This window comes from Uranotaenia lowii, chromosome 1 (genome assembly GCF_029784155.1).
Source record: "Uranotaenia lowii strain MFRU-FL chromosome 1, ASM2978415v1, whole genome shotgun sequence".
NCBI lineage: Eukaryota > Metazoa > Arthropoda > Insecta > Diptera > Culicidae > Uranotaenia > Uranotaenia lowii.
Genome location: NC_073691.1, coordinates 168,153,694 through 168,180,001, shown reverse-complemented (window position 1 = coordinate 168,180,001; position 26,308 = coordinate 168,153,694). Strand labels below are relative to the sequence as shown.

General features: G+C 33.6%; 1 protein-coding gene across 1 annotated transcript in view; it reads right to left on the bottom strand.

The window, feature by feature from the left end:
• The window catches only part of LOC129747064 (octopamine receptor beta-2R), a 305,644-nt gene that overhangs the window by 117,890 nt on the left and 161,446 nt on the right, over positions 1–26,308 (bottom strand). The window contains exon 3 of the mRNA XM_055741114.1: positions 2,654–2,756. Coding sequence (XP_055597089.1) covers positions 2,654–2,756 — 103 coding nt within the window. The remainder of the gene's footprint in view (positions 1–2,653; positions 2,757–26,308) is intronic.

Genomic DNA, 26,308 nt, shown 5'->3' with positions numbered 1-26,308 from the left:
GCATGGTCGATATGTGGTGTCCTGTGAATCGTTTGGTTTCCTTTTTGAATTTCTGCAGATTGAGTTTGATAATCACGCACGCTGTTCGGGGGAATGATCAACCTTCAAGCAACGTGAAATGTTCTTGTACCATCTCCAGAGTACGGTTCTTATCAGGTCAAACTATCAGCAATCGAAGACGGTAAAGCTAACCGTTACCTCTCCAGCCAACATCCAAGCGAGGCCTTCACAGCGACATCACCTCGACATCTCCACGACATCAGCATCACTTCACCAATCTCAGAGCCATCGAGCGTCGTCACAGCAGCAGGGGGTGGAAGCGGAGGCTTTTGGGCCTCCGTTCCAGGCAAGTCGCTTAAATGTTAATTATTTCCTATTAAAAAGCTCCCTATGATTTCATGTGGCGATTGATGAGGCGTCCGCTGTTCCCGGAAGTGGTCCCACCGATGGTCGTAACACCCCAGAGCCCGAAGAAGGTCAGAATCCAAGGCAGTCCGAGTCCAGGTCCAGAAGGTCGTCGGAATTTAAGCCGGTCCGAGTCCGGAACCAGAAGAAGGTCCAAAGAATCCAATCCACACAGCATCGAAAGGTCCGTTCGGTGTCCCAAGCAGATAATCATATCGAAGCAGAAGACGGTGCCCACCACTGACGAAGCAACAGCAGCACAAAGGTCATATACAGTCCACATTGAGGTCCTGTCTAGCCAGCAATCCAGCGTGGCACCCCAGGTCCGTTCCAGCAGTGAAGCAACGAGGAGGCGAAAATGCAACGAGTGCAGTTTTAGAAATGCATCTATGCAACTATTGTACATTTGTGAAATTGAAAGAATCCAAGATGATTCAAATTTTTTGAATGTTAGCTCTTATTGATAAATTGTTAAATAAGGAAGCTCAATCTAAATATCAATACCAGCAAATAGTCAAGCTAGGAGGTGAAAACCTGATTTAAATTTTTCGTAGATGTTTTTGAAATCAGATAGATTCCAAGGCGGCCGGCGTATGTTAAAGCCAAATTATTGTAGCCACCCTAGTCCACTACTACTGGTCTCGTTGTACTCTTCGAGATCAGAGTAGACCCTTTTGTCTACTTAGGTAGATAAGAAGGCACTCACGAAAAGGCCTTCTGAAACAATAAGTGCTAGGTAGCTAGGTTCTACTGAGTATAAGATAGTAGAATAAACCAGTCCCGAATATACCACCGCCGCGTGAACTTTACCACCGAAATAAACTCGTGTATTTACTGGTCCGCAAATTAAAGTGTTTTCTATCTAAAATAAAAAGTTAAAACAGTTGGACTTTTTAGTGATTATATCCCCGCGAGTAAATTCAGTGGCCTCCATCCCGAAACCTGCATGAAAATTGAAAGTTCTGGACCGCGACCAAACCCGGAATCGCCCTTATGTGCGCGAACAATGACAAAAATGACAAAAATGACATAAATGACAAAAATGACAAAAATGACAAAAATGACAAAAATGACAAAAATGACAGAAATGACAAAAATGACAAAAATGACAAAAATGACAAAAATGACAAAAATGACAAAAATGACAAAAATGACAAAAATGACAAAAATGACAAAAATGACAAAAATGACAAAAATGACAAAAATGACAAAAATGACAAAAATGACAAAAATGACAAAAATGACAAAAATGACAAAAATGACAAAAATGACAAAAATGACAAAAATGACAAAAATGACAAAAATGACAAAAATGACAAAAATGACAAAAATGACAAAAATGACAAAAATGACAAAAATGACAAAAATGACAAAAATGACAAAAATGACAAAAATGACAAAAATGACAAAAATGACAAAAATGACAAAAATGACAAAAATGACAAAAATGACAAAAATGACAAAAATGACAAAAATGACAAAAATGACAAAAATGACAAAAATGACAAAAATGACAAAAATGACAAAAATGACAAAAATGACAAAAATGACAAAAATGACAGAAATGACAAATATGACTAAAATGACAATTTTGATTTTATTTTTTTTGAATATTTCAGCCTTTCAGTTTTCAGCCTTTCAGTTTTCAGCCTGTTTCCAGAATATAAAATCTCAATAATTTAACTGTGATATTTTTGAATGATTCTAAACTCCTTAGAAAAAAAAATCAAAATTACTAAAAATTTGCCAAGAACAAAAATGTTATACTAGTGTTGCTGAAAATCTCTTGTTTAAGCCTTTTGAACGCCCCATGGTTTTAACTAGTACTTTTGCTGTTGTGAAAATCATTTGAGAGAAATTATGGTTATTTATGGTTTTAAAAGCTTCCTAAGCAAGTATAAATGATTCATACCGAGAAATACGCCATATATGTAACTTGGATAATATGGTATATTTTGTCAATCTTTTCCGGTTAATTCTTATCTTTGAAGATAAATATCTTGATCTTCATCTCTCACTTTCCAATATAATACAGGATATAGGAAACGAGAGCATTTACTATTTTTTTTTGTTAATTATCTACCACTTTGGAAAGCTATTCCTCACCAATGCATCCCAGTATGGTGTTTTCCGAACAGTTTGACTGGAATGTTTTCCACCCATCATCGGTCAAGTGAGAAGAGGTAATGATACCGGAACTTTGTAAACAATATTGTTATTCTTCTCGAAATGCAGGAAAGCCACTTACCTATCTATACTAATTGCACATAAGCTAAGGATTGACGCCGTACACAGTAGAACATCTAATGAGATCCATATATCACACAGAATCCATCCGAGCGGCCACGATCCTGAAAAAAGGAAAAATACGTTTAACTATAGTGGAAGAACTTTTGAGGATTATATTCAACTTCAAGACAATCTCGATTGGCTTCTATTGATGCGATTTAAAATTTTTTTCCAAATGAATATTTTTTTAGGTGGTTATTAACACGAATCAATCCAAAATCTGTGAATAAGTATAACATTATCTGGTCAATGGCGACCGTCAAAAATAAATATTAAAGAGTAAGCCCCGAAAACAGGTCATTGTATAGTTATGCCGGTTAAAATGACGTGAAATTTAGTGCAACAAAGGTGATGAAAAAAATAGTGTTTTTCAGGATTTTTCGATAAAAAATAAAAAAAATGTTGTAATATAGCTTAGTTGGCAATCAGTTTCCTCATGAGCCAATGTCCGCGAGTTCAAGTCCGAGAGAAAACTGCAACTGCAACGTCGCGAATGCCATAAAGGTGGTTAAACGACTATAATAAAAAAAAATCATACTTATACTTATACTTATACTTATACTTATACTTATACTTATACTTATACTTATACTTATACTTATACTTATACTTATACTTATACTTATACTTATACTTATACTTATACTTATACTTATACTTATACACTTATACTTATACTTATACTTATACTTATACTTATACTTATACTTATACTTATACTTATACACTTATACTTATACTTATACTTATACTTATACTTATACTTATACTTATACTTATACTTATACTTATACTTATACTTATACTTATACTTATACTTATACTTATACTTATACTTATACTTATACTTATACTTATACTTATACTTATACTTATACTTATACTTATACTTATACTTATACTTATACTTATACTTATACTTATACTTATACTTATACTTATACTTATACTTATACTTATACTTATACTTATACTTATACTTATACTTATACATATACTTATACTTATACTTTCAGTAAGCATTCCAGGTTACCTGATTTTATTCATTTTATTCCCAACAAAGCTCGAGAAAACTTACAATTTAAAAAAAAATTAAATGATTTTCTTAACTTTCTTCTTATTATGAAATTTTTGCTAATTTTCTTCCAAAAACTGATAATTTATGTATTTTTTATGTAAATTTTGATAAATCTAAGAAACGTTTGTCCTTCCCCTTTGGAAGCTTTTACATTTTTTTTTAAATGCGAAGAAAATACTTCCTTAATGCTTGATTTGCTGGAAACTCCTGAAAGGTGCGGTCCTAGAGCTCGCATTAGGGGGGGGGGGGGGGTGATTTTCGAAAATGTCAAAGTTCAGTAAATAAAGAAAATCGAATAAAAAACGTTAACTGCAGAGAAGATTGGGAAAGAGCGTTAATAGACGGATTAAGTTTACATTTCTCTTCTGTTTCTTTTAAAATCCAAGAAGTGAAACAAATTCAAATGTTTAATGGTAATTCCGAAAATTCTTTACCGCCATTTCATTAATGTACAAATTTCAAACTTTTGATACATTTACAAACCACGAAACTTTATAATTTGATTTGAGAAAATATTGATTAAAAGATAGTTTTCAATTTTTTACATCTGTTTTGTTTTTTTTTTTAAATGATCAACTTATTCGTTCTTTCAACAATCTTTAATTATGCTACTTGACAAATGATTCTAAACAACAAATATTTTTTAAAAGCACAAAATTAAAAATTAAAAATCTGCCAATTATCAATTTTCAGGAGCTTCTTCATAAGCCATCGTTATTTTTCATTTAATTTCACTTTTTTACCTAATTTTCTATGTTCTTTCAAACAAAACCTTACTCTCCTAGACTCGTTAATCGACTGAATGTGACGAAATCTATCGCAATAAAATCTATGGCTTTTTTCGTTAAAATGTTTTGTCGAATACTACAGGTCAAATAAGGTTTGTTGATAAGTTCCTAGAGGATATTCAACGTGTAATGAAAACAACACATTAATTTATTCTGGATCTATCAATAAGCTCCTATCATCAATACGGATCCCACAATCTTTCGATATGTTTATAGCCTTGTAGGTAGGGTAGGTGTACCCTCCTCCGTCGTATCCCTCTTATTCGTCTTAATTAATGAATGCATGTTTTAGAGCCGAAAAATAACTTTCCACTTTAATGGGCTACTTCACATGATAAACTTACGCCTGTGAATTCATTTTCTATCAAAAATTTGTCACTTTTAAAACTATTTTTTGAGATATTTGATTTTGAAATCTCGAAGTGAAATTAATTATTGGCACACTCCGCCATATTGAAAGACGAACTTAGTGATCCCCCCAACGTGTTTCTTTGATTTAACGCTTCCTGTCAATGCATATAACAATCAAAATCATCAAATTCAACAGAAAAGTGTTGAAATAAAATTGGAAAAATGATTTCAAACTAATCTGAACTATATAAATTTGTCAATATTCGATTGAAATCGAATCGCTCGGCCCCCATAATTCGTCGTAATTTTGCGACAGGAATAGGAAACCGTTTTGCAAGAATTGGAATTAGACCGGTTCATTTTTACTATTTTTTGCTGACCACAGTCGGACTCATAGAGAATGAACATAATTGATTTCTAAGTAATCACAACACAATAAAGTAATTTTAAAGCTAGGAACTAGATGCGCTGGGAGATAAGTGCAAAAAGTCTTTTTATATTAATAAATTACTTGAATGTATTCAGCATTGCTTATAATGCATGGTTTTAAATGAACATAGAATTGATGGCTTTTTTAAGCTAAGTGGTTGGTGTTTTACAAATTATTTACTACCAGTACCGTGCAATATTTAATAGACGTTTGAGTGCACGCAAGAATATCTCCAACTTTACACATTTCCAACGTTCAACTCCAATGACATTTCTTCATAATTTTATATTTTAAGATTTGATTATTTTTGGTTCGATTATTTGATGACACTAAACCTCTCTCAAGTATTTGAAACATTAAATACATCAATTATATGAAAATAAGACTTTTTCAACTTCTTTCATTCAAACTGCAATATCTTACATACGACCAAACGCTTTGCTCTACAGAATGTTCACTGAGAGATCCTTGAAAACTAAAACTTAAACTTCTACAGTTTTCAGAAATTCTCTAAATGGGAATCAATAACTACTCGAGGAAAAAAAAATCAATTCCTGGACCGATAACCTCGATTTCTATTGAATTTTGACGATGCATGGAAAATCGATGCAATAAACTCCCGTTGAAGTTCAAAATGACAAGAGAATTCAGATGAATGAATAATTTAAACTTTGAAAAAAGAGTTCACGAGTCTCTGGTTTGGATCTCAATACAAGTTTGGATAAAAAAAAAATCGGAAGATATGATTTTTTGTACATAAAGTCGTTCAAAATAAAACAAAACCGAACCCCTTTTTTATGCTGATTCCTACCATTTAAGTTTTAAAACTTGACTCATGTTTGCTTCATATTTTATAAATTCTCAGTGAATTTTCAACAAAAGATGTTTTGTCATTTTTGATATATTACAGTTTTAATGAAAAAGTCGAAAAGTTTTATCGCTCGTAAAAAAAAACTCGAATAGATGAGCTGAACCAGTCTAATGCGCATTACACGCATCAACGTGGCGTTGCTTTGTTTCGATATCCTTCGCCAGGGTTCCCACCTGGATAAGAATACACATGTTGACAAAATGCAAATGTGATTCTGCCTCTCCTCAAATGTCTTACTATTCAGTCTCATTACGTAGAAAAACATATAGTTCTATTAAAAAAGTTGATGTTCTTTAAATATGGGTAGTTTCTGCGTAAATTTGTGCATTGTAATTTGTGTTAAATGTCTGTATGAATGTTATGTAATTTTATCTTACAGACAAATCCTGGATCATGGCAGCCCTGTCCGTTGGAGAGTGTGTTGGTAGAAAATACATTTGCAGGGTGGATTCAATTTGTAAGGTCTAATATTGTGCTGCCTGCAATTGCCTTAGCCAAGCAATGGTACCTAGCTACAGTAACGCTACCTTGAGATTTCTTGGCAAGACCATTTTATTGCGACTTAGATCTCATTCGAACTTTGCCGTTATGCTGCGCGGTTGATCCGTGCGAAGTAAATAATAGCATTTGCATGAACCGTAACCGCAAAATTTCAAATCTATACCTTATAAGGGAGGAATAGTTTGAGACAATTTCGGTATAATTGAATAGAAGGTATAATATTTTGCTGCCTGCAGATGCATTAGCCAAGCAATGGTAGACCTGTTTACAATAAAGCTATCCTAGTTTCATGGCTTATTGCGACTGGTTACTTGAAAGAACTTCTGCTGTTATCCTGTGCGGTTGATCCGTTCGATGTAAGTTAATGCCAATTGCCTGAACCGCAACCGCAAAATTTTAAATGTATTTCTGAAGAGGATGGAATAAATTGAGACAATTTCGGTCTCCTTGTACGACGGAATTAGGAACCTGGTACGACAATGAAGGAACTTGAATGAGGAAAATAATCATAAATTGACTAAAAAGTACGTAATGGATTGATCTATTTCCTTCATAGTTTCTTAAAACAGTATTAGAAATATAGTTCAATTACTAAACATCAGTTTTAAACCAACGTGGAAGACAATTCTATTCAAATAATGAAAAAAGCTTCCTTAAGCCGTTGTCTTAGGGTCCTTTACCCTATATGTTTGAAGAATTGGTCGTATTTGTTTTTTTTTGTCATTTTTGTAATTTTTGTAAATTTTGTTATTTTTGTAATTTTTGTAATTTTTGTAATTTTTGTAATTTTTGTAATTTTTGTAATTTTTGTAATTTTTGTAATTTTTGTAATTTTTGTAATTTTTGTAATTTTTGTAATTTTTGTATTTTTTGTAATTTTTGTAATTTTTGTAATTTTAGTAATTTTTGTAATTTTTGTAATTTTTGTAATTTTTGTAATTTTTGTAATTTTTGTAATTTTTGTAATTTTTGTAATTTTTGTAATTTTTGTAATTTTTGTAATTTTTGTAATTTTTGTAATTTTTGTAATTTTTGTAATTTTTGTAATTTTTGTAATTTTTGTCATTTTTGTAATTTTTGTAATTTTTGTAATTTTTGTAATTTTTGTAATTTTTGTAATTTTTGTAATTTTTGTAATTTTTGTAATTTTTGTAATTTTTGTAATTTTTGTAATTTTTGTAATTTTTGTAATTTTTGTAATTTTTGTAATTTTTGTAATTTTTGTAATTTTTGTCATTTTTGTCATTTTTGTCATTTTTGTAATTTTTGTAATTTTTGTAGTTTTTGTAATTTTTGAAATTTTTGTAAATTTTGTAATTTTTGTAAATTTTGTATTTTTTGTAATCTTTGTAGTTTTGGTAATTTTGTAACTTTTATAATTTTTGTCATTTTTGTCATTTTTTTCATTTTTGTCATTTTTGTCATTTTTGTCATTTTTGTAATTTTTGTAATTTTTGTATTTTTTGTAGTTTTTGTCATTTTTGTAATTTTTGTAATTTTTGTAATTTTAGTCATTTTTGTAATTTTTGTAATTTTTGTAATTTTTGTAATTTTTGTAATTTTTGTAATTTTTGTAATTTTTGTAATTTTTGTAATTTTTGTAATTTTTGTAATTTTTGTAATTTTTGTAATTTTTGTAATTTTTGTAATTTTTGTAATTTTTGTAATTTTTGTAATTTTTGTAATTTTTGTAATTTTTGTAATTTTTGTAATTTTTGTAATTTTTGTAATTTTTGTAATTTTTGTAATTTTAGTAATTTTTGTCATTTTTGTAATTTTTGTAATTTTTGTAAATTTTGTAATTTTTGTAATTTTTGTAATTTTTGTAATTTTTGTAATTTTTGTAATTTTTGTAATTTTTGTAATTTTTGTAATTTTTGTAATTTTTGTAATTTTTGTAATTTTTGTAATTTTTGTAATTTTTGTAATTTTTGTGATTTTTGTAATTTTTGTAATTTTTGTAATTTTTGTGATTTTTGTAATTTTTGTAATTTTTGTAATTTTTGGAATTTTTGAAATTTTTGAAATTTTTGCAATTTTTGTATATTTTGTAATTTTTGTATTTTTTGTAATTTTTGTATTTTTTTGTAATTTTTGTAATTTTTGTAATTTTTTGTAATTTTTGTAATTTTTGTAATTTTTGTAATTTTTGTAATTTTTGTAATTTTTGTAATTTTTGTAATTTTTGTAATTTTTGTAATTTTTGTAATTTTTGTAATTTTTGTAATTTTTGTAATTTTTGTAATTTTTGTAATTTTTGTAATTTTTGTAATTTTTGTAATTTTTGTAATTTTTGTAATTTTTGTAATTTTTGTAATTTTTGTAATTTTTGTAATTTTTGTAATTTTTGTAATTTTTGTAATTTTTGTAATTTTTGTAATTTTTGTAATTTTTGTAATTTTTGTAATTTTTGTAATTTTTGTCATTTTTGTAAATTTTGTAATTTTTGTAATTTTTGTGAATTTTGTAATTTTTGTAATTTTTGTAATTTTTGTAGTTTTTGTAATTTTTGTAATTTTTGTAAATTTTGTAATTTTTTAAATTTTGTATTTTTTGTAATCTTTGTAGTTTTGGTAATTTTGTAACTTTTATAATTTTTGTCATTTTTGTCATTTTTGTCATTTTTGTCATTTTTGTCATTTTTGTCATTTTTGTCATTTTTGTCATTTTTGTCATTTTTGTCATTTTTGTCATTTTTGTCATTTTTGTCATTTTTGTCATTTTTGTCATTTTTGTCATTTTTGTCATTTTTGTCATTTTTGTCATTTTTGTCATTTTTGTCATTTTTGTCATTTTTGTCATTTTTGTCATTTTTGTCATTTTTGTCATTTTTGTCATTTTTGTCATTTTTGTCATTTTTGTCATTTTTGTCATTTTTGTCATTTTTGTCATTTTTGTCATTTTTGTCATTTTTGTCATTTTTGTCATTTTTGTCATTTTTGTCATTTTTGTCATTTTTGTCATTTTTGTCATTTTTGTCATTTTTGTCATTTTTGTCATTTTTGTCATTTTTGTCATTTTTGTCATTTTTGTCATTTTTGTCATTTTTGTCATTTTTGTCATTTTTGTCATTTTTGTCATTTTTGTCATTTTTGTCATTTTTGTCATTTTTGTCATTTTTGTCATTTTTGTCATTTTTGTCATTTTTGTCATTTTTGTCATTTTTGTCATTTTTGTCATTTTTGTCATTTTTGTCATATTTGTCATTTTTGTCATTTTTGTCATTTTTGTCATTTTTGTCATTTTTGTCATTTTTGTCATTTTTGTCATTTTTGTCATTTTTGTCATTTTTGTCATTTTTGTCATTTTTGTCATTTTTGTCATTTTTGTCATTTTTGTCATTTTTGTCATTTTTGTCATTTTTGTCATTTTTGTCATTTTTGTCATTTTTGTCATTTTTGTCATTTTTGTCATTTTTGTCATTTTTGTCATTTTTGTCATTTTTGTCATTTTTGTCATTTTTGTCATTTTTGTCATTTTTGTCATTTTTGTCATTTTTGTCATTTTTGTCATTTTTGTCATTTTTGTCATTTTTGTCATTTTTGTCATTTTTATCATTTTTGTCATTTTTGTCATTTTTGTCATTTTTGTCATTTTTGTCATTTTTGTCATTTTTGTCATTTTTGTCATTTTTGTCATTTTTGTCATTTTTGTCATTTTTGTCATTTTTGTCATTTTTGTCATTTTTGTCATTTTTGTCATTTTTGTCATTTTTTCATTTTTGTCATTTTTGTCATTTTCGTCATTTTTGTCATTTTTGTCATTTTTGTCATTTTTGTTATTTTTGTTATTTTTGTCATTTTTGTCATTTTTGTCATTTTTGTCATTTTTGTCATTTTTGTCATTTTTGTCATTTTTGTGATTTTTGTCATTTTTGGCATTTTTGGCATTTTTGTCATTTTTGTCATTTTTGTCATTTTTGTCATTTTTGTCATTTTTGTCATTTTTGTCATTTTTGTCATTTTTGTCATTTTTGTCATTTTTGTCATTTTTGTCATTTTTGTCATTTTTGTCATTTTTGTCATTTTTGTCATTTTTGTCATTTTTGTCATTTTTGTCATTTTTGTCATTTTTGTCATTTTTGTCATTTTTGTCATTTTTGTCATTTTTGTCATTTTTGTCATTTTTGTCATTTTTGTCATTTTTGTCATTTTTGTCATTTTTGTCATTTTTGTCATTTTTGTCATTTTTGTCATTTTTGTCATTTTTGTCATTTTTGTCATTTTTGTCATTTTTGTCATTTTTGTCATTTTTGTCATTTTTGTCATTTTTGTCATTTTTGTCATTTTTGTCATTTTTTTTATTTTTGTAATTTTTGTCATTTTTGTCATTTTTGTCATTTTTGTCATTTTTGTTATTTTTGTCATTTTTGTCATTTTTGTCATTTTTGTCATTTTTGTCATTTTTGTTATTTTTGTCATTTTTGTCATTTTTTTCATATTTTTCTTTTTTTTAATTTTTTTCATTTTTGTCATTTTTGTCATTTATGTCATTTTTTTCATTTTTGTCATTTTTGTCATTTTTGTCATTTATGTCATTTTTGTCATTTTTGTCATTTTTGTCATTTTTGTAATTTTTATTTACGAAAATGATATTGAGTAGGTATCAATTTAACATTTCGTATTGAGAATTGAGTTCAACACTACGTTTTTTTCTTTTCTAGTGCTGTATCACTTGTAGTTGCGCATGGTTATATAAATGTAAATAATGATCTGAATAATTTTAAAGTTTAATTTTCTTTTCACACATCGAAAGTCTTTTTTGTATGTGAGAAAATTCATTCGTAAGGAATTGCACCAAGGTTCAAATTTTTTAAATGTGCCTCAAATTTGGAACTTCCTTAAATTCGTAAATTTTCCCTCCTGTCAAAAGGTCGAAAGGTTGCCGACCACTGAGCTAGACTATACCGTTTTATGTAATGATTCTTACTAATGGATATCTTTGTTTGTTTCTTTGCACAGAGAAAAAAACTAAATCCTCCATCGGAATGATTTCACCTAAATGTTCAAGAATCCCCCAGCATCCGATTTAGTAGTCTTTGCAACGATTCCAAGGATTAAGAAATGCTCTAGTGCACTTTCAACGGTTTGCGCTCTCTGGATCTCTATAGCTGTTTGCTTTTTTTTCATCCCCGGTCCTCGGCCCATTTGAGTTTTATGTTTGTTTGTATTGCACTTTAGAAAACCATTTACGGTTGGTCATATCCTGACCATCCGATGGCCGGAACCACGATTATTGGACCAATAATCGTTACTGGCGAGTAGCGGAGCCATTTGTTGGCGAACATTGTTGCAGTGCGATGGAGAAAATGATTTGAAAATATATATTTTTTTAAATTATTGAATTCACTTTGGTTCAACAAGTGAGGACCAAATTAACCCTTTATTAGTGGAAAACACCTTCATTAAGAAATTTAATAAAAGTGATAAAAATTACATGTCGGTATTGATTTTTCAAAAAGCTTCACATCTCGATCAAATCCAAAACTAAGTGTTGCCTACATCAAGGCGTTGGATATTATCTTTTCTATGGAAAAAGTCTCAATTTTCGACGACGACTGCAACAGTTTCAATTCTGATCATTTCTGAACCCGGATTTGATCAAAGAGTACCATTGGCCTCACTTTTCAAGGCCTCCATTATAGTCACTTAGTTGATTTCCCGTTCTTGCAAACGCCGTATTTAGTGCTTCTACCAGGGTTCTTTTTTTTCATCAACCAACCTGTCTCAGAGCACCGTCTTTTCACTTGACTTTTTGCCGTTTTTTAAGCTTGGAAATACACAATTGGCTTCACTATCTGGGCCAAGCTCTAATGAAATCCCAGTCCATGGTGCGCCTTTCGTGGGCGGGTGGCTGGATAGTTTCCTTTTTAATTACGGCAAAGTACCACTCCCACACGTGAGCTCTTGTATCGATGGAACACAAATGATGGTAGAGTACGGTGAATGACTTTTCCGTGATTAGAGCACGCAGGAGTGCAAGCTTCAATTTGAAGCTTGAGACTCCCATATGGAGTCACACATTTGCGCTATCTCAGGAATAGATGTTTTAATGAAGCGGAACAAGTGGAACGATATTTGCGACTCAGTCAACTTTAATTACTTTCGGTTGCCCTTAGGGTATTGAAGGTGCTATTCAGAATGCTGTATGAAATCTTGAGGAAAAAAACAGTTTGTTCAAATCTGTTGGATTCTCTTTCCAAAGGCATTGATGCAGCTCACGGAACTTTTCCTATGTAAGTTCTCATTATGATTTTTAACCCTCTGCTAAGATTTTTGATCTGAAAAGAGCAACAATCTTATGGTTTGTTGAACTTTAGGGGAAATTGAGGGCGTGATTGGCCGGCCCCTCAAGAAAGATGCATAATCATACAAAACAGATTTAATTTTCTCAAACCCAATTTATTTATTCGTTGAAAAATTTTACAGAAATTATGTTTTGGTACAAACAACTTTTGTTCTGCCAAAAAATCTTATCGTGTTTCATAACAATTATCACATTTTTTTTTAATTTTTCATCTCTTCAACCTAACAAAGGTCTTTTTTCTCAAAAAATCAATCCTTAATGGTTGAAACTCTTGGACCTTGCTGTCAACTCTTTTTTTCGATCGAAAATCGCATGGACCAAAGATCCCCGTCTAAGCGCGGGGCTCGCTTTAAGTGGGCTAGTATGAGAGTTTCATCGCTGTTTCGACATTAGGCACTTAAGAAGCCAATTCCATATATGGCTAGAAATTTAAATTTAAAAAAATAACGAATGAAATGCATTTCAAGATTGAATTTAAGAAACTGAAAATCAATAACAGTCGGAAACAATCTGCCCAAGTAACACAGATTAAACCTTCTAGCGTTAGAAAGTTTTATTACGGTTTTATTCTGGAATTTTTTGTGCAGCTCGTTTCATGACGATTTTATAATAATCAAGCAAAATGCATTTATTTTTGTTTCGACCATTTCTTTTCAGATAGTTTTTAAATCGCTAATAAAGCTTTTATTAAACATACTGTTTGAGTTGTTTTGAAAGAGCTATGAATGCTTTGTTAAAACTACAATAAAACACAAAACAGGGCACGCTCAGGATAGATTACACATGTTTGAATCGGAATTCCCATTTTCACTCATTTTTGATAAGTTATGTGTGTTGGTTTTGAGTTTTTTTTTAAGTTTTTTTAACGACACTTTACCATCCTAATGGCATTTGTGTCAACTTTTGAGTTGAAATTTAAAAAAATATATAAAATTCAAATCATTGGAAGTGGTATGAATATCTGTACAATATGAGTATTGAGTGAAAGGACCCATATAGTGGGAAAAAAACTTGTTGCTTGACGCCATCATTAATCCAAGATGGCGGCTTTAACTTTGCTTTTCAAAGCTGTAAATTACTGAAAATCTCATGAACCCTTCTCAATATGGTTATTAGGTGGAAGGGCTAAACGAAAAGAAGTCGAATTTTCGGTCGGTCCCAGATTTTTTTTTTATTTGGGAGCGCCTGAATAAAGAAACAAGCCAACAAACTTCTAATTGCGTCATACCCCAGTGCAGATTCAAGTTAAAGTTCTTCAATGCTATCAGTTTGCTGACGTGAACTTTACTTTTTAAATATGCCCACAAATAAAAAGTATATGTTTCCGTTAAATCTGGAAAACGAGGAATCGGCAGAAAAATGGCGGAGTTAATCGACGTTCCAATTCGGATTTATTCTGATTGCGCATCCTGTATGTTTTGAACATGATTTGTGTGTTTTAATTCTCTTTTTTTTTGTAGATAACGTAATCTTCCGATTTCAACACTTAGTCTAACTAGAGTTTTCCAATATAAAATGTTGCCAAAATCGAACCGCAATCCATTATTTAGACTATCCTCGAATTGAGTTGTACAAGAACACTCCTTAAACTTTTAATCTCATGGTTTTTTTTAAATGAGAAAGGTTATTTATAATTATTACTTCCACAAGGGCAGTGGTCAGCAACCTTTTGAGTCGGAAGAGTCAAAAATCTCAAATTTTCAAAATTTCAGAGTCTGGAAGAGCCACAGATTTGTTGTATTTGTTTAAGGGGGGGGGGGTAGGGTCTAACGGGTATAAAAAAACACCATTTTCACGATTTTTTCTGGAGCTATCGTTCAAACAAATGTATTCAAATTTTTTGCATTATACAAAGCATTGTTAAAAGAACATTTAGTAATTTTCTCGTAGAAAAATATTGAAAAATGAGCCGGTGGAGGAGCATTTTCGAGGATGCCTTTTAGAAAACAGGATTTGCGGTGGACACTGTATCTCAGCACAGAAACATCTGAAGTCAAAAAATCAGAGCAAAATATTTTTATTAGATGTTTTTCTGGACCCCAACGTTTTTATTTAACTTAAAAATATTTTTATGAAATTTTTGTGGCTGTTTGAAGTAAAAACTACGATTTTTCACTTAAAAATCCGCCATTTTTCACCTGTAAAATCTCCCCAAAGTAAAAAAAAACAAAAAAGAAAAACGTTGGGGTCTGGTATTTTATATATAGAAAATATGTTCCAAATTTTATAAGAATCGGATAAGTAGTTTTCAAATGACAATGTCCACGGACTTTAAAAATGTGCTTTCGAGAAAAACGCGTTTGAAGTTTCTGCTCTTGCTTTCTTGCAGTATTAGATAGGAGGAGATAAAGGCCTATAACTTCTTCAGTTTTGCTTCAATTGACTTGAAAATTTGACACAACATTCTTGAAATGTTTTACAATAAGAAAATAAAAAAATAAAAAAATCGATTTTTTGAAAATGTTAGACCCTAACCCCCCCCCCCCCCTTAAAAAAAATCAAAATATATGAATAATCAATGAAAATTACCCGATCAGGAGGGAAAAACAAAATTATATCAAAATGAGATATTTTGATACTTATTTTTTTTCTATCTAAATGAGTTATAATTCAGTACTCGTAGGATGTTAAAATATCTCAAATTATATCAAAAAATCTATACGATCATAGCTAAATTATATCAGTTTTTGATATGCTCCTATCAAGATAATATCTCGTTCAGATAGCAAAGTTTGATATTTGGCAGAACAAATCCTATCAAAATTATAACTTATCAAGATATGAATGCTTCGAGAAAATTTTCTAGTGGAATGTCAGTAACCCACCCTATTTGCTTTAGGCATGCTCCATTTTTGGTTTCCCAAAAATTCGATTCAATTTTATGAATCTGTTGAGCGAAACTCATTAAAGTACAGTTTGGGCTGTTGACTTCGATGTCCGTGTTTCAGAAAAAGTTGCACGTATATCAAAATTAGATATAATCATTTTATTTTAGGACAATCCGAAAAACGTCTTTATCATTGAAAATGAGCTCAACCCCATTCAAGTCTGTCAATCAGAATTAGATATAATTCAGATTGGAGAACCTTTAAATCAAAATGTTTGAGTAATTAATTATAACTGAATCAGATGTAAATATCTTGGTGAGATACGTTTGAGTTATTATTTTGATATGCTCTCCTGATCGGGATTGGACAGAACCAATTATATCAAAATTATAACTTATCAAGATATGAGTGCTTCGAGAAAATTTTCTAGTAGAAAGTCAATAAACCACATTATTTGATAAAACCATGCCCCATTTTTGGTTCCCCAAAAGATTGATTCAATTTTATGAATCTGTTGAGCAAAACTCGTTAATGTAAGGTTTGAGCCGTTGACTTCGATGTCCGTGTTTCAGAAAAAGTTGTACGTATATCAAAATAAGATATAATCATTTTATTTTAGGACAATCCGAAAAAAATTTTGATCATTGAATATGCGCTCAACCCCATTCAAATTTGTCAATCAGAATAAGATATAATTCAGATTGGAGAAACTTAAAATCGAAAATTTGGAGTACTTAATTATAACTGAATCAGATGTAAATATCTTGGTGAGATACGTTTGAGTTATTATTTTGATATGCTCTCCTGATCGGGTAGCATTAAAAAAATAACTTTAAAGCCATTAGAGTTTTCTTCTAACTCTAGGATGTTTCTTGTGAAAGATTGGAACATATTTACAAAAGCAGAATTTTAATAATTTCTTCGACAAAGAAAAGCTTTTAAAAAAACAAAGTATAAGGAAATATTGTTATTAATTATCAAGCTTTTAAAGAAATTCCCAGATTTAGCTGATCCTTTCCAAAATCTTGAAGTATGAGGTAAAATTCAACTAAAATTCATGTAGTCGAAAATTTTAATCTTCAGAAATTATGCTCCTGTAAAGTGATAGAATTTTTATGCATTTGGAAAATTTAAAAATCTCATTTAATGTCAAATGTGATTCTTTAGTATTGTGCGTCCAATTGAATGAAAAATTTAATGCGATACATTGTATATTATGCATCAATGCTTGCTAAAGCTTAGTTTATTGGATAAAAGTGTGTTTTGACCAGTATTAATCTGGAATAATGAAATTTAAAACCTTTATAGAAAATTCGTGAAAAATAATAAAGAAACAGTAGGTACATTTCAACTGGCAAAATCAGTTCAAGAAGGTTTCAAAACAAAAACGAATGAAAATAAATCAACGGTAGTTAACACTTTATCGAAAATGAAAAAAAAAATATGTCCGTTACTGAAACTTCGTTCAAAATTTGTGTGCTTTTGGTAAATATGCAATGCATCATGAAATTTTAAATATGTTCAAAGACATTTTTTTTTTCAACACATACAATGTAATTATAAAAACAACTGCTTTGGGGTTAAAATGTCAATTTAGTTATTAATATCAAATGTTTAGCCTGTGATTAAATTTTCAAAAAGATTTTCAGAATTGGAATTTTCGTTCATTCTCAATGGTGATACGAGTTCGAAAAGCTGTCAAACTTTAATTTGTGATTTTTAATTCCTTTGGAATTTTGTATTTAAATTTCATGTATCTATTCACTTTTTAAACCGGTTATTTATTGAGTAGGCTTTCCAGAATTTTTCTGTACGTATCCAGACCGGGCAAATTCGGGCATTGGGTTTCGAAATTTAAAGCTTAAATCGGTTAATATCCGAGAAAATCCAGCAAAAATCTACGCGTTTTCCATAAAAAGGCATGAGATAAGCTGAAAAATAAACACACAAAAAATTATTTTTATGAGGCACATCAGCGACATTCAAATCTTATTTTAAAATTTAATAAAAATGCATGCAAATTTATTTCGCAAAAACAAGTTGAAAATTTGGAAAACGTACAATTGTGAATAATCCTGGACAAAACTGGGCCTTTTTCATCGATATCCGGGAAACCGGACCGGACCTGGCATCTCCCAATTTTTTCTTTGAAAATCTAGGCAACCCTCGGTTAAAACTGGAATGCTAGCTAATATGGCATGGCCGTACGAATGGAGGGCGTTTTGGGGGTTTAAACCCTCCCCCATGAGGGTCCAAAAAAAGCGAACGAGGTGTTTTACTCTACACTCATTTTTTTTATTCCCATTCAAATTTGGATGAATGAGTAAGGTTCTTTGAGAGTTACAAACTTAACTTAGAACTTATGCCAAAACTTCAAAAACTAATCCCAGGCTCAGAATTCTCCAAAAGTTTTTCAATTTTTTCTCACTTGTGGATTGAAACTCAGTTCTTTATATTAAATTCTAAATAAGATTGAATTCATTAGAAAAATTCTGGTTCCATACTGTCAAAATCATAATTGTAATTCTGTTTTCATATTTTGGATTCTGTAGCTAGTTAAAGATTTTTTGTTTCAAATTCGAATAATCATTGGAATTTTTAAACAGATAGATAATGTTTAATCCTGGTTCAAGCATTGTTTTGCATTTCATACAACATTTGATCCATGAATTTAAAAATGCATATGAATTTTCAAATTATTTATGATAATTTTCAAAATTTGATAAAAAAGATTCGATATTCTTGAACTTAATTCTCATGCGAAATTCAGGTTTAGCCAAGCTTCAAAATGGCGATCCAGAACTGAAAACTCGGAACTAGATCTTGTAGATATTCAAATTTCGAACTAAATTTTGAGTTTGGATTTGCAAGAATCAGAATTGAAAAGCATAATTTTTGATATTTCTCTTTCAGTTTTGAAAATTTTACATTTTATCCATCGATTATTGAATCGAAATGATTGATAAATTCTAATTAGATTTAGGAAATTTCAACTGATAAATTTTCAGGGCAAAACAGTCATTGCAAGTGCTTAAAATATAAAATTTTATGAGGGTTACGTTGTTTGAAAACTTAACAGAGGCTGTCTAAGAACTACTTTTTTGATTTTCCTGTGTTTGTTTTCGATGGATTCAAAAATATACAAACGTTTTGGAAATAAATAATCTGATGATAGTTCAATTTTGTTGTTTTAAAACAACAGTTATTCTTGGCATCAAATGGCAAACTAATGGCAAACTTATTCTTGATCCCTATGCTATTGCTTCAAAAACAGCAAAATAAAAAAAAATTGTAAAATTTGGTTTTAAAAATGCAATTTCGCCATTATTGGTCCTTTCCGCTTGTTCCTACAGCGGATGCAATTTTAAAATTCTCTTTTACACCTATGAAAACCCGTGTGCCAGGTCACAAGACTCAATTATCCCTTAAGCACGATTTCATAAACATTTTATTCTAAAATATATATAATATAAGTGCAGTTAACTAAAGAGCCGCAGCTTTACATCAAAAGAGCCGCATGTGGCTCGCGAGCCGCAGGTTGCCGACCTATGCACTAGGGACAACACTAGGCATTGAAGGGTTGCAAAATTTCAATACCGCTTGGAGCTAAATATGTGCCGAAAATGAGCTGAAATGGGCATTGCGCCAAAGATAATATGTTTGCTTTCCTATCACTGGCATAAATGCTCGATCTATCCGGCGAAATAATACAGAACCACTTTATACAAACATTGAAGCGAAACAAGGTAAATATTTTATCGGATTCTCATCCTAATGGGTTACTCATCCTAGAAGCAAGAAAATAACGGACAGTGTCTGGCGTTTGACCTGGGTTTTCCAATACGCCTTACATACACACGCACAGCTGCTTATTGGTAGAAACTCCAGAAAGCTCCGTAGCGGAAGGGAGCCAGTCAACTCTCCAGAGAAGGAGAAAATTCCTGTACCGAAGACAATGAAGGAAGCGAAACAGAAATGAAGGCTTTGGCTAGCTTGGTTTTGAGCAAGCAAAACATTCATAAGGAGGTCAAAGACAAGCTTGTAAATGCTATGGCTCTTTTTACAGAAGTAAACAAAGCAGTCCTAGAGTTGGAAAGAGCGCTAAATGGCAGCGCTTCTACTAGAGGAATAGAGGCAGAGAAACCCTCTAAGGCGAATGCCAGTCGCCCGAAACGGATCGATGCCTTCGTTCAAACGGTCAGGAATGAGCCCATTACGTCGAGAAGCTCTAAGAGTGTTTTTTTTTATTAGTTGATCACCCAGGTGGTAAATCCTTTTTACGGATTGCATTCCAAGGCACGGCGAGCCACCGCGTCCCCCCAGTTTGCTACTCTGGGTCCATGGGTGCAATTGGACGACTCATGATACTATGTATCCCTACGCCATAAAATCCACCTGGGGCCTCTGGCCATAATTCCCATCCGGACCTGCAACGAAGGCTGTACCCAGGGATGGGAGACCATACTCGCGCTATGCGCTCCACGGCAAAATACTCGTTTTATTCGTACTACACCAGCAATCATCTTCCACTCTTTGTCACGATTCACGACTTACGGGTTGGCAGTCCGTTAGCCGCTACTCGTGACTCGAGTCCCACATGCGGCCTCTCGTCACAATTCGTGACGTCATGACCCGCCTTTCCTCACGACTCGAGGCCCTCTCACATTCCCCCTCTTGACACAAATTGAGGCGTCTTGACCCGTCTCTCCTCGTGTCTCGAGAGCCCTCGTTCATTCCGTCTCTTGACCCAATTCGAGACGAGAACAACTCGCCTCTCCTCGGGTCTGGAGATAATCACAAATCCCACTTTTTCTCCGTCTCGACACTTCGAGACCCATCCTGAGGCCCATCCAATGGGCACCACATATTACGGCACAAGGCCCCTCTGCCCGTCGTGAGTCGGTCATATCCGCGAATCAGGGCTAGGACCACCCGAAGCGCGAATTCGACCAACACCCGCTCGAACATTTGGTCGTCCCGCATATCGGGGTCGCGACTACCCGATACACGTTACGACCCCTCCCTCTTGCAAGTGAGCACTGGTACCAAGGTGCCCAGTCGCACCACGTTTTTGTCCCACTCGGCACGCAGCCCGTCGGTAGCTGACTGTACCAAGTGTGACGTGTAGTTCTCTTGGCCGTACATCTACAGGTGACGAATCTGTAGACACGTTTCCACTCTGCACTACGGGGAGGTGGAACTACGTCGCAGAGCTCTAAGAGTGTAAAGAGGAAACAAGGGTCGCCAGGTGATCCAAGACCTGGCACCCTAAAGAAGCGGGTCCGAGACCCGATGGTTCGACAGGACCTTGGCCAATTGAAAGGCAAGGACGACAGAGCCAACGAGAGAGCGCCCTCCGAATGGCAGACAGTGATGCGTAAACACCGTCAGGAGAGAGCTACGAAAACAAGCCTCAAGACCAAGAAGCAGCCAAGCCGCGTAAGGGAAAAAGGTGAAGCTATCGTAGTTAAGGCGCCAGAGGGTACGTACGCGGACGTGCTTTGTGAGATGCGGACCAACGGCAAGCTTGCTAGACTAGGTGAAAACGTGAGGAGGATCCGTCGTAATCGTTCCGGTGAGATGATCCTTGAGTTGAAATGAAGTTCAGCAACAAAGAGTGCATCCTTCAAGGTGCTAGCGGAGGAAGTTCTAGGCAAGAAGACGGAGGTGCGTGCGATATGTCACGAAGTAACCATCCGTATCAAAAACTTCTACGAAATCACGACAGAAGATGAAGACAGGACAGCGCTAGTCGACCAGTGTAAGATCGGCGAAGTTCAGATCTCGATCCGATTGAGACAGGGTTCTCCCAAATACGGAGCACAGGTTGCAATAGTGAGGCTTCCAGTGGTAGCTGCCAACGCAGCACTTGTGTGCAGGCGGCTAAAGGTGGTATAGTCAGTTTGACAGCTAACCATCTCACAGCAACCAGAGGTATACTTTCGATGCATGGAGTACGGCCAGAAGTCGTTTGACTGCAAGGGAGTTAACAGACGAGGATTATGCTGGGGATGCGGGGAATTTGGTCACATAGCGGCTAGCGGCAGTAAGCCGGCGAGGTGTCTTATTTGCACGGGTGACCATGTAACTGGCAAGCCAAGGTGCCCAGCCTACCAAAAGGTGCAAGCAGCGATACCAAGGGCTTGGAAGTATTCCAAATCAACCTCAACCACTGTAACGAAGCACAACAGCTTCTGCGATAGATGGCGGTGGAAGAGAAGCTAGACATAGCGTAAGTAGCAGACCCTGGAGAAATTTAGCTCTACGACGAATAAGATAGTCGAGGTGCTCACAGGTCGAATCCCCGTTATATTCGCGGGGGATTTCAATACTAGGGCTCAGGAATGGGGTAGTTCCCTTACCAACTCCAGAGGACAGAGACTATTTGAAGCACCTGCAAGGCTGAATGTGGACCTGGCGAACGTAGGTAATACTAGGACCTACCATAGAGAGGGATGGACCAGACCAGATGCACCAATAATTGGAGGGTGAGCGAGGACTACACTCATAGCGACCACTTTGTGATTCGCTATCATGTGGGTAAGAGTGCACAGTCAGTCAGAAGAAAGGTAATGTCAGGTGAACGACGCTGGAGGTCAAAACAATTTTACCGGAATGTTTTTGTCGAGGTGTTGAAGCGGGAGCAAAACCTGTCTAACTTGTCTGCGGAAAACCTAACGAAAGTACTGCTTGTGACGCAGCAATGACGAGAAGAGCTAGTCGTAAAAACCCTTATCCACCAGTTTATTGATGGACTAAGGAAATCGTGAATTTGCGTGCCAGCTGCCTTCGCGCTAGCCGAAACATGCAGAGAGCACGAACTCAAACGAAGAGAGACGAGCGTAGGCCGCTTTTCAAAAATTGCTAAAAGAAACCTATACAGGGCAATTATTTAAAGAGAGTAATAAGGCATGTTTAAAGAAACTTTGTCTTGATGCCAATGACCGACCATGGGGTGATGCCTACAGGAGAGTAATGGAAAAATAACACAAGCGGTAGCGCACTACCTGAAATGTGCCTCAACAAACTGAGGGAAATAACGAGAGAGCTGTTCCCTCAACATAAAATTAATGACTGGCCGCAAGTCCCGTTCGACTTGAAGGACGAGTTAATATCGTTGGAAGAACTGCGTGACATCGCAAAATCCCTTCAGCTAGAAAAGGTCCAGACGGAACTTTTCGAAAGGTTCCGATCATCACTGCAAATTTGTATTGAGGGAAGGATGTTTCTAGAGGTTTGGAAACGGCAAAAGCTGGTTCAGCTACCCAAACCAGGAAAGCCATTGGGGAACCCATCGGCATACAGGCTAATATGGCTGCTGGATACAGTTGGAAGGGTTCTGGAAAAGGTGATCATGAATCGTATCCAGCGGTACACCGAGGGCAAAGGTTATCGAAACGGCTGACAAAGCCAGACTCAAGAAGAGAAGTGAGGATCGTTTTTGTGCGGTAGTAACACTGGACGTACGCAACGCCTTCAATAGTGTCAGCTGGGCAGCGATTGCATCTTCGCTTATAAAAATGAGGAAACATCTCTGCAAATTAGTGGAAAGCTATTTCCAGAACCGTAAGCTACAACACACGACGAGCGAAGGATTTCAGGAAATGGATGTTACAGCTGGAGTACCGCAAGGGTTGATTCTGGGCCCGGTTCTGTGGAATATTTCGTATGATGAGGTGCTGACATTAAGCCTGCTAGAGGGAGTAAAGCTGGTTGGTTTCGCGGACGACGTCGTGCTCCTAGCGACGGGTTACTCAACAAAAATCGTGCAGCTAAGAGCTTCAGAGGCTGTAGAAGCGGTAGAGATTTGATACACTCCAAACGTTTGCAGTTGGCTCAGCAAAAAATCGAGATGGTCCTGATATCAAACCTGATTTCACTGTAAACAGGCAGGATTACAGTTTGATCATGCACTATCGAATCAAAGCACGAGCTTAAGACAAATAGGCGATGGAAGCGCTGCCAAATTTGGGTGATGGATTTGATCTAGTGCAAGTGGCATTCAGATCAATTTTCACCCAACTTTTGACAGATCTTACGAGCTCATCTTAAGAAGAGAGATAATAACTTTTTGATTTCATCGCCCATTCATTCGTCTTTGTCTTGTGGTGGCATACACACAAAAAAAAAAGCATAGTAAAATTACTAGATCCGTGGTTTAAATGAACAACACGCAACCATATTTTTGAGTCAATAATGTTTTGTTCTTGATATTACCATGCACATAGTAATTTTACTTTGTGTTAATTTTGGCTGCGCATAGTAATTTTGACTACGTTCATAGTAAAATGGTCAATGATAGAATGAGCTCTTTAACTTCGAGCATAGTAAAATTGCAATTTTCCATTATCGTAATAACACATTAAAATGAGTACCCTATCATGATATACATCACAAAATTACCATGCGGCATTGTATAAAGACCTCGAAATAAAATTCATTTGTTACAAATTAAAATTTTTATTTATTAAAATTATTTTTCTTCATACTTCAAGTCATGGTGGTAGCACCACCCACGAATGGGGCACAGGGGTTGCATCACACTTAGCGTCTGAAATGAAAATGAAAAAAAACGGGAAACAATTAATTGTAGGAAATACGAAAACGTACAAAAACTGTTCAGTTAGCTTGTTCAACAAGCAGTAAAAAAATTAGAAAATAAAAACACAATTTCACTTACCTGAAAGCCTGCATTTAACGGCCCGGCAGATGTACTGAAATTGTGTTCCGCAAACAGTGCGCCAGCTCACCGGTTAGCAGCTTTCGTCACAATGTCCTCCGACGTTGTCCAATATCCGAAATCGAGGGAGGTTGAGGAACTCGAGCGCATTCGCCGACACTAAATAAATTAAGAAAAAACAGTATCACACATGGAATTGAAAAAAAATGGTAAATTCGCCTATCCGCTGGTGAATGAAATAGAACGAAATTCTCACTAACCTGAAAAATTTCCGACCAGACTAATCTGCTGTCCCGCTCCGGGTGCGTTGGTTCAAAGGCTCGCTGAGGCCCTTTCCAGCTGGTCGACGACACAATCTGGGAAATCTTTCGTCAACAATATAGGAAAATTGTTCTGTTAGCATATTTCATAAGCAGTTAATTAGAAGTAACAAAAAAAAACACAATTTACTCACCTGAGGGAAAACATTTCCCGATCCGACAAACCGACAATCCGATATTTTTTGTTCGCGTTCCGAAATCGCGAACGGCTGACCCGTAAAAAACAAACACTCGAACGAAGCACATAGTAAAATCACTATGAATTATAATGCGCATAGTATTTTTGACAGTGTTTCAACATTACCATGGGCATAGTAATTTCAAGAACACGAATTGTGTAATATCAAAATATCATGCGCATGGTAATTAAGACATGAGAAAATTACTATGAGCTGTCAAAGTTCGCATAGTAAAAATACTATGTCGTAGTATTATCGCCCAGATTTTCGGTAAAAAATACTAAATCATGGTTGAAAATACTAAATGATGGATATAGTAAAATTATCATGACTCTGTATTTGAAAAGCCCATGCAATTTTTTTCCGTGTAGGGAGGGACGTGAAAACGTGTTGAGTTTTTTTTACACAAATTACTCATCTTATCAGTGCCAATGGCGTTCAAATCTTAAGCCAATAACGTTGGAATGTCGAGAGCTCATGATTGGAGTTAAGGCGTGGTGAAGAACTTTGTTTATAAATTGCAGTTAAATTAGGGTTACGCTTAGGTGAATTATGAAGCCAACATTTTTTTTTTCGATGGGTCTCAAAAACTAGTCTTGTCATTGTTGTAATTGCCATAGATTGTCAATTTTTATTCGTAGGGGTTAAATTACAAATAACCACACTCAAAGCATTAGAAACCTGGCCGTCGTTTCCCTCTGAATTTGAAATTTGCAGCCTATCAATTATCTGTAATATTTTTGTTAATAGAATCGTCAGAGCTGTCAACCATTTGGTTGCGTGAAAGCGCTCGAAACATTTTTTTCCCCGAAAGGCAATCTGACAACCGGTTCGATTTGATTCAGTCAAATATGCTTCGCGAGCCAAATTAACGTCCATCAGCCAACATTGGACAGTTTTATTGGTCGCGCGCTTTCTTTTCCTTAGTGCAGGCGGAATTGGACCGGTTCCTTTTTGCCCGGGACATCTAAATTCGGCCGAAACGTCACCAAATTGAAGGTCCTAATCTAATTGGAAATGGTAGGCTACATTTCGGCGAATGAGGTTGGGCCATGAATTCGAGCCAGTTAAACTGATGAAATGTTTCGAATTCGCTGGGTACAAAAAAGTATGACATTGAGGGAAAGTTTCCATTTGGGAAATTTAAATTTTTTTATGGTCCGATTAAGGTTGGTAGTTAGGATACATATAGTTGTGCATTTATACGAACAGTATAATTTATTATACTGAATGATTGCATTTTTTCTCTTGAACCTAATAATGTTTTCCACTCAACGGAGAC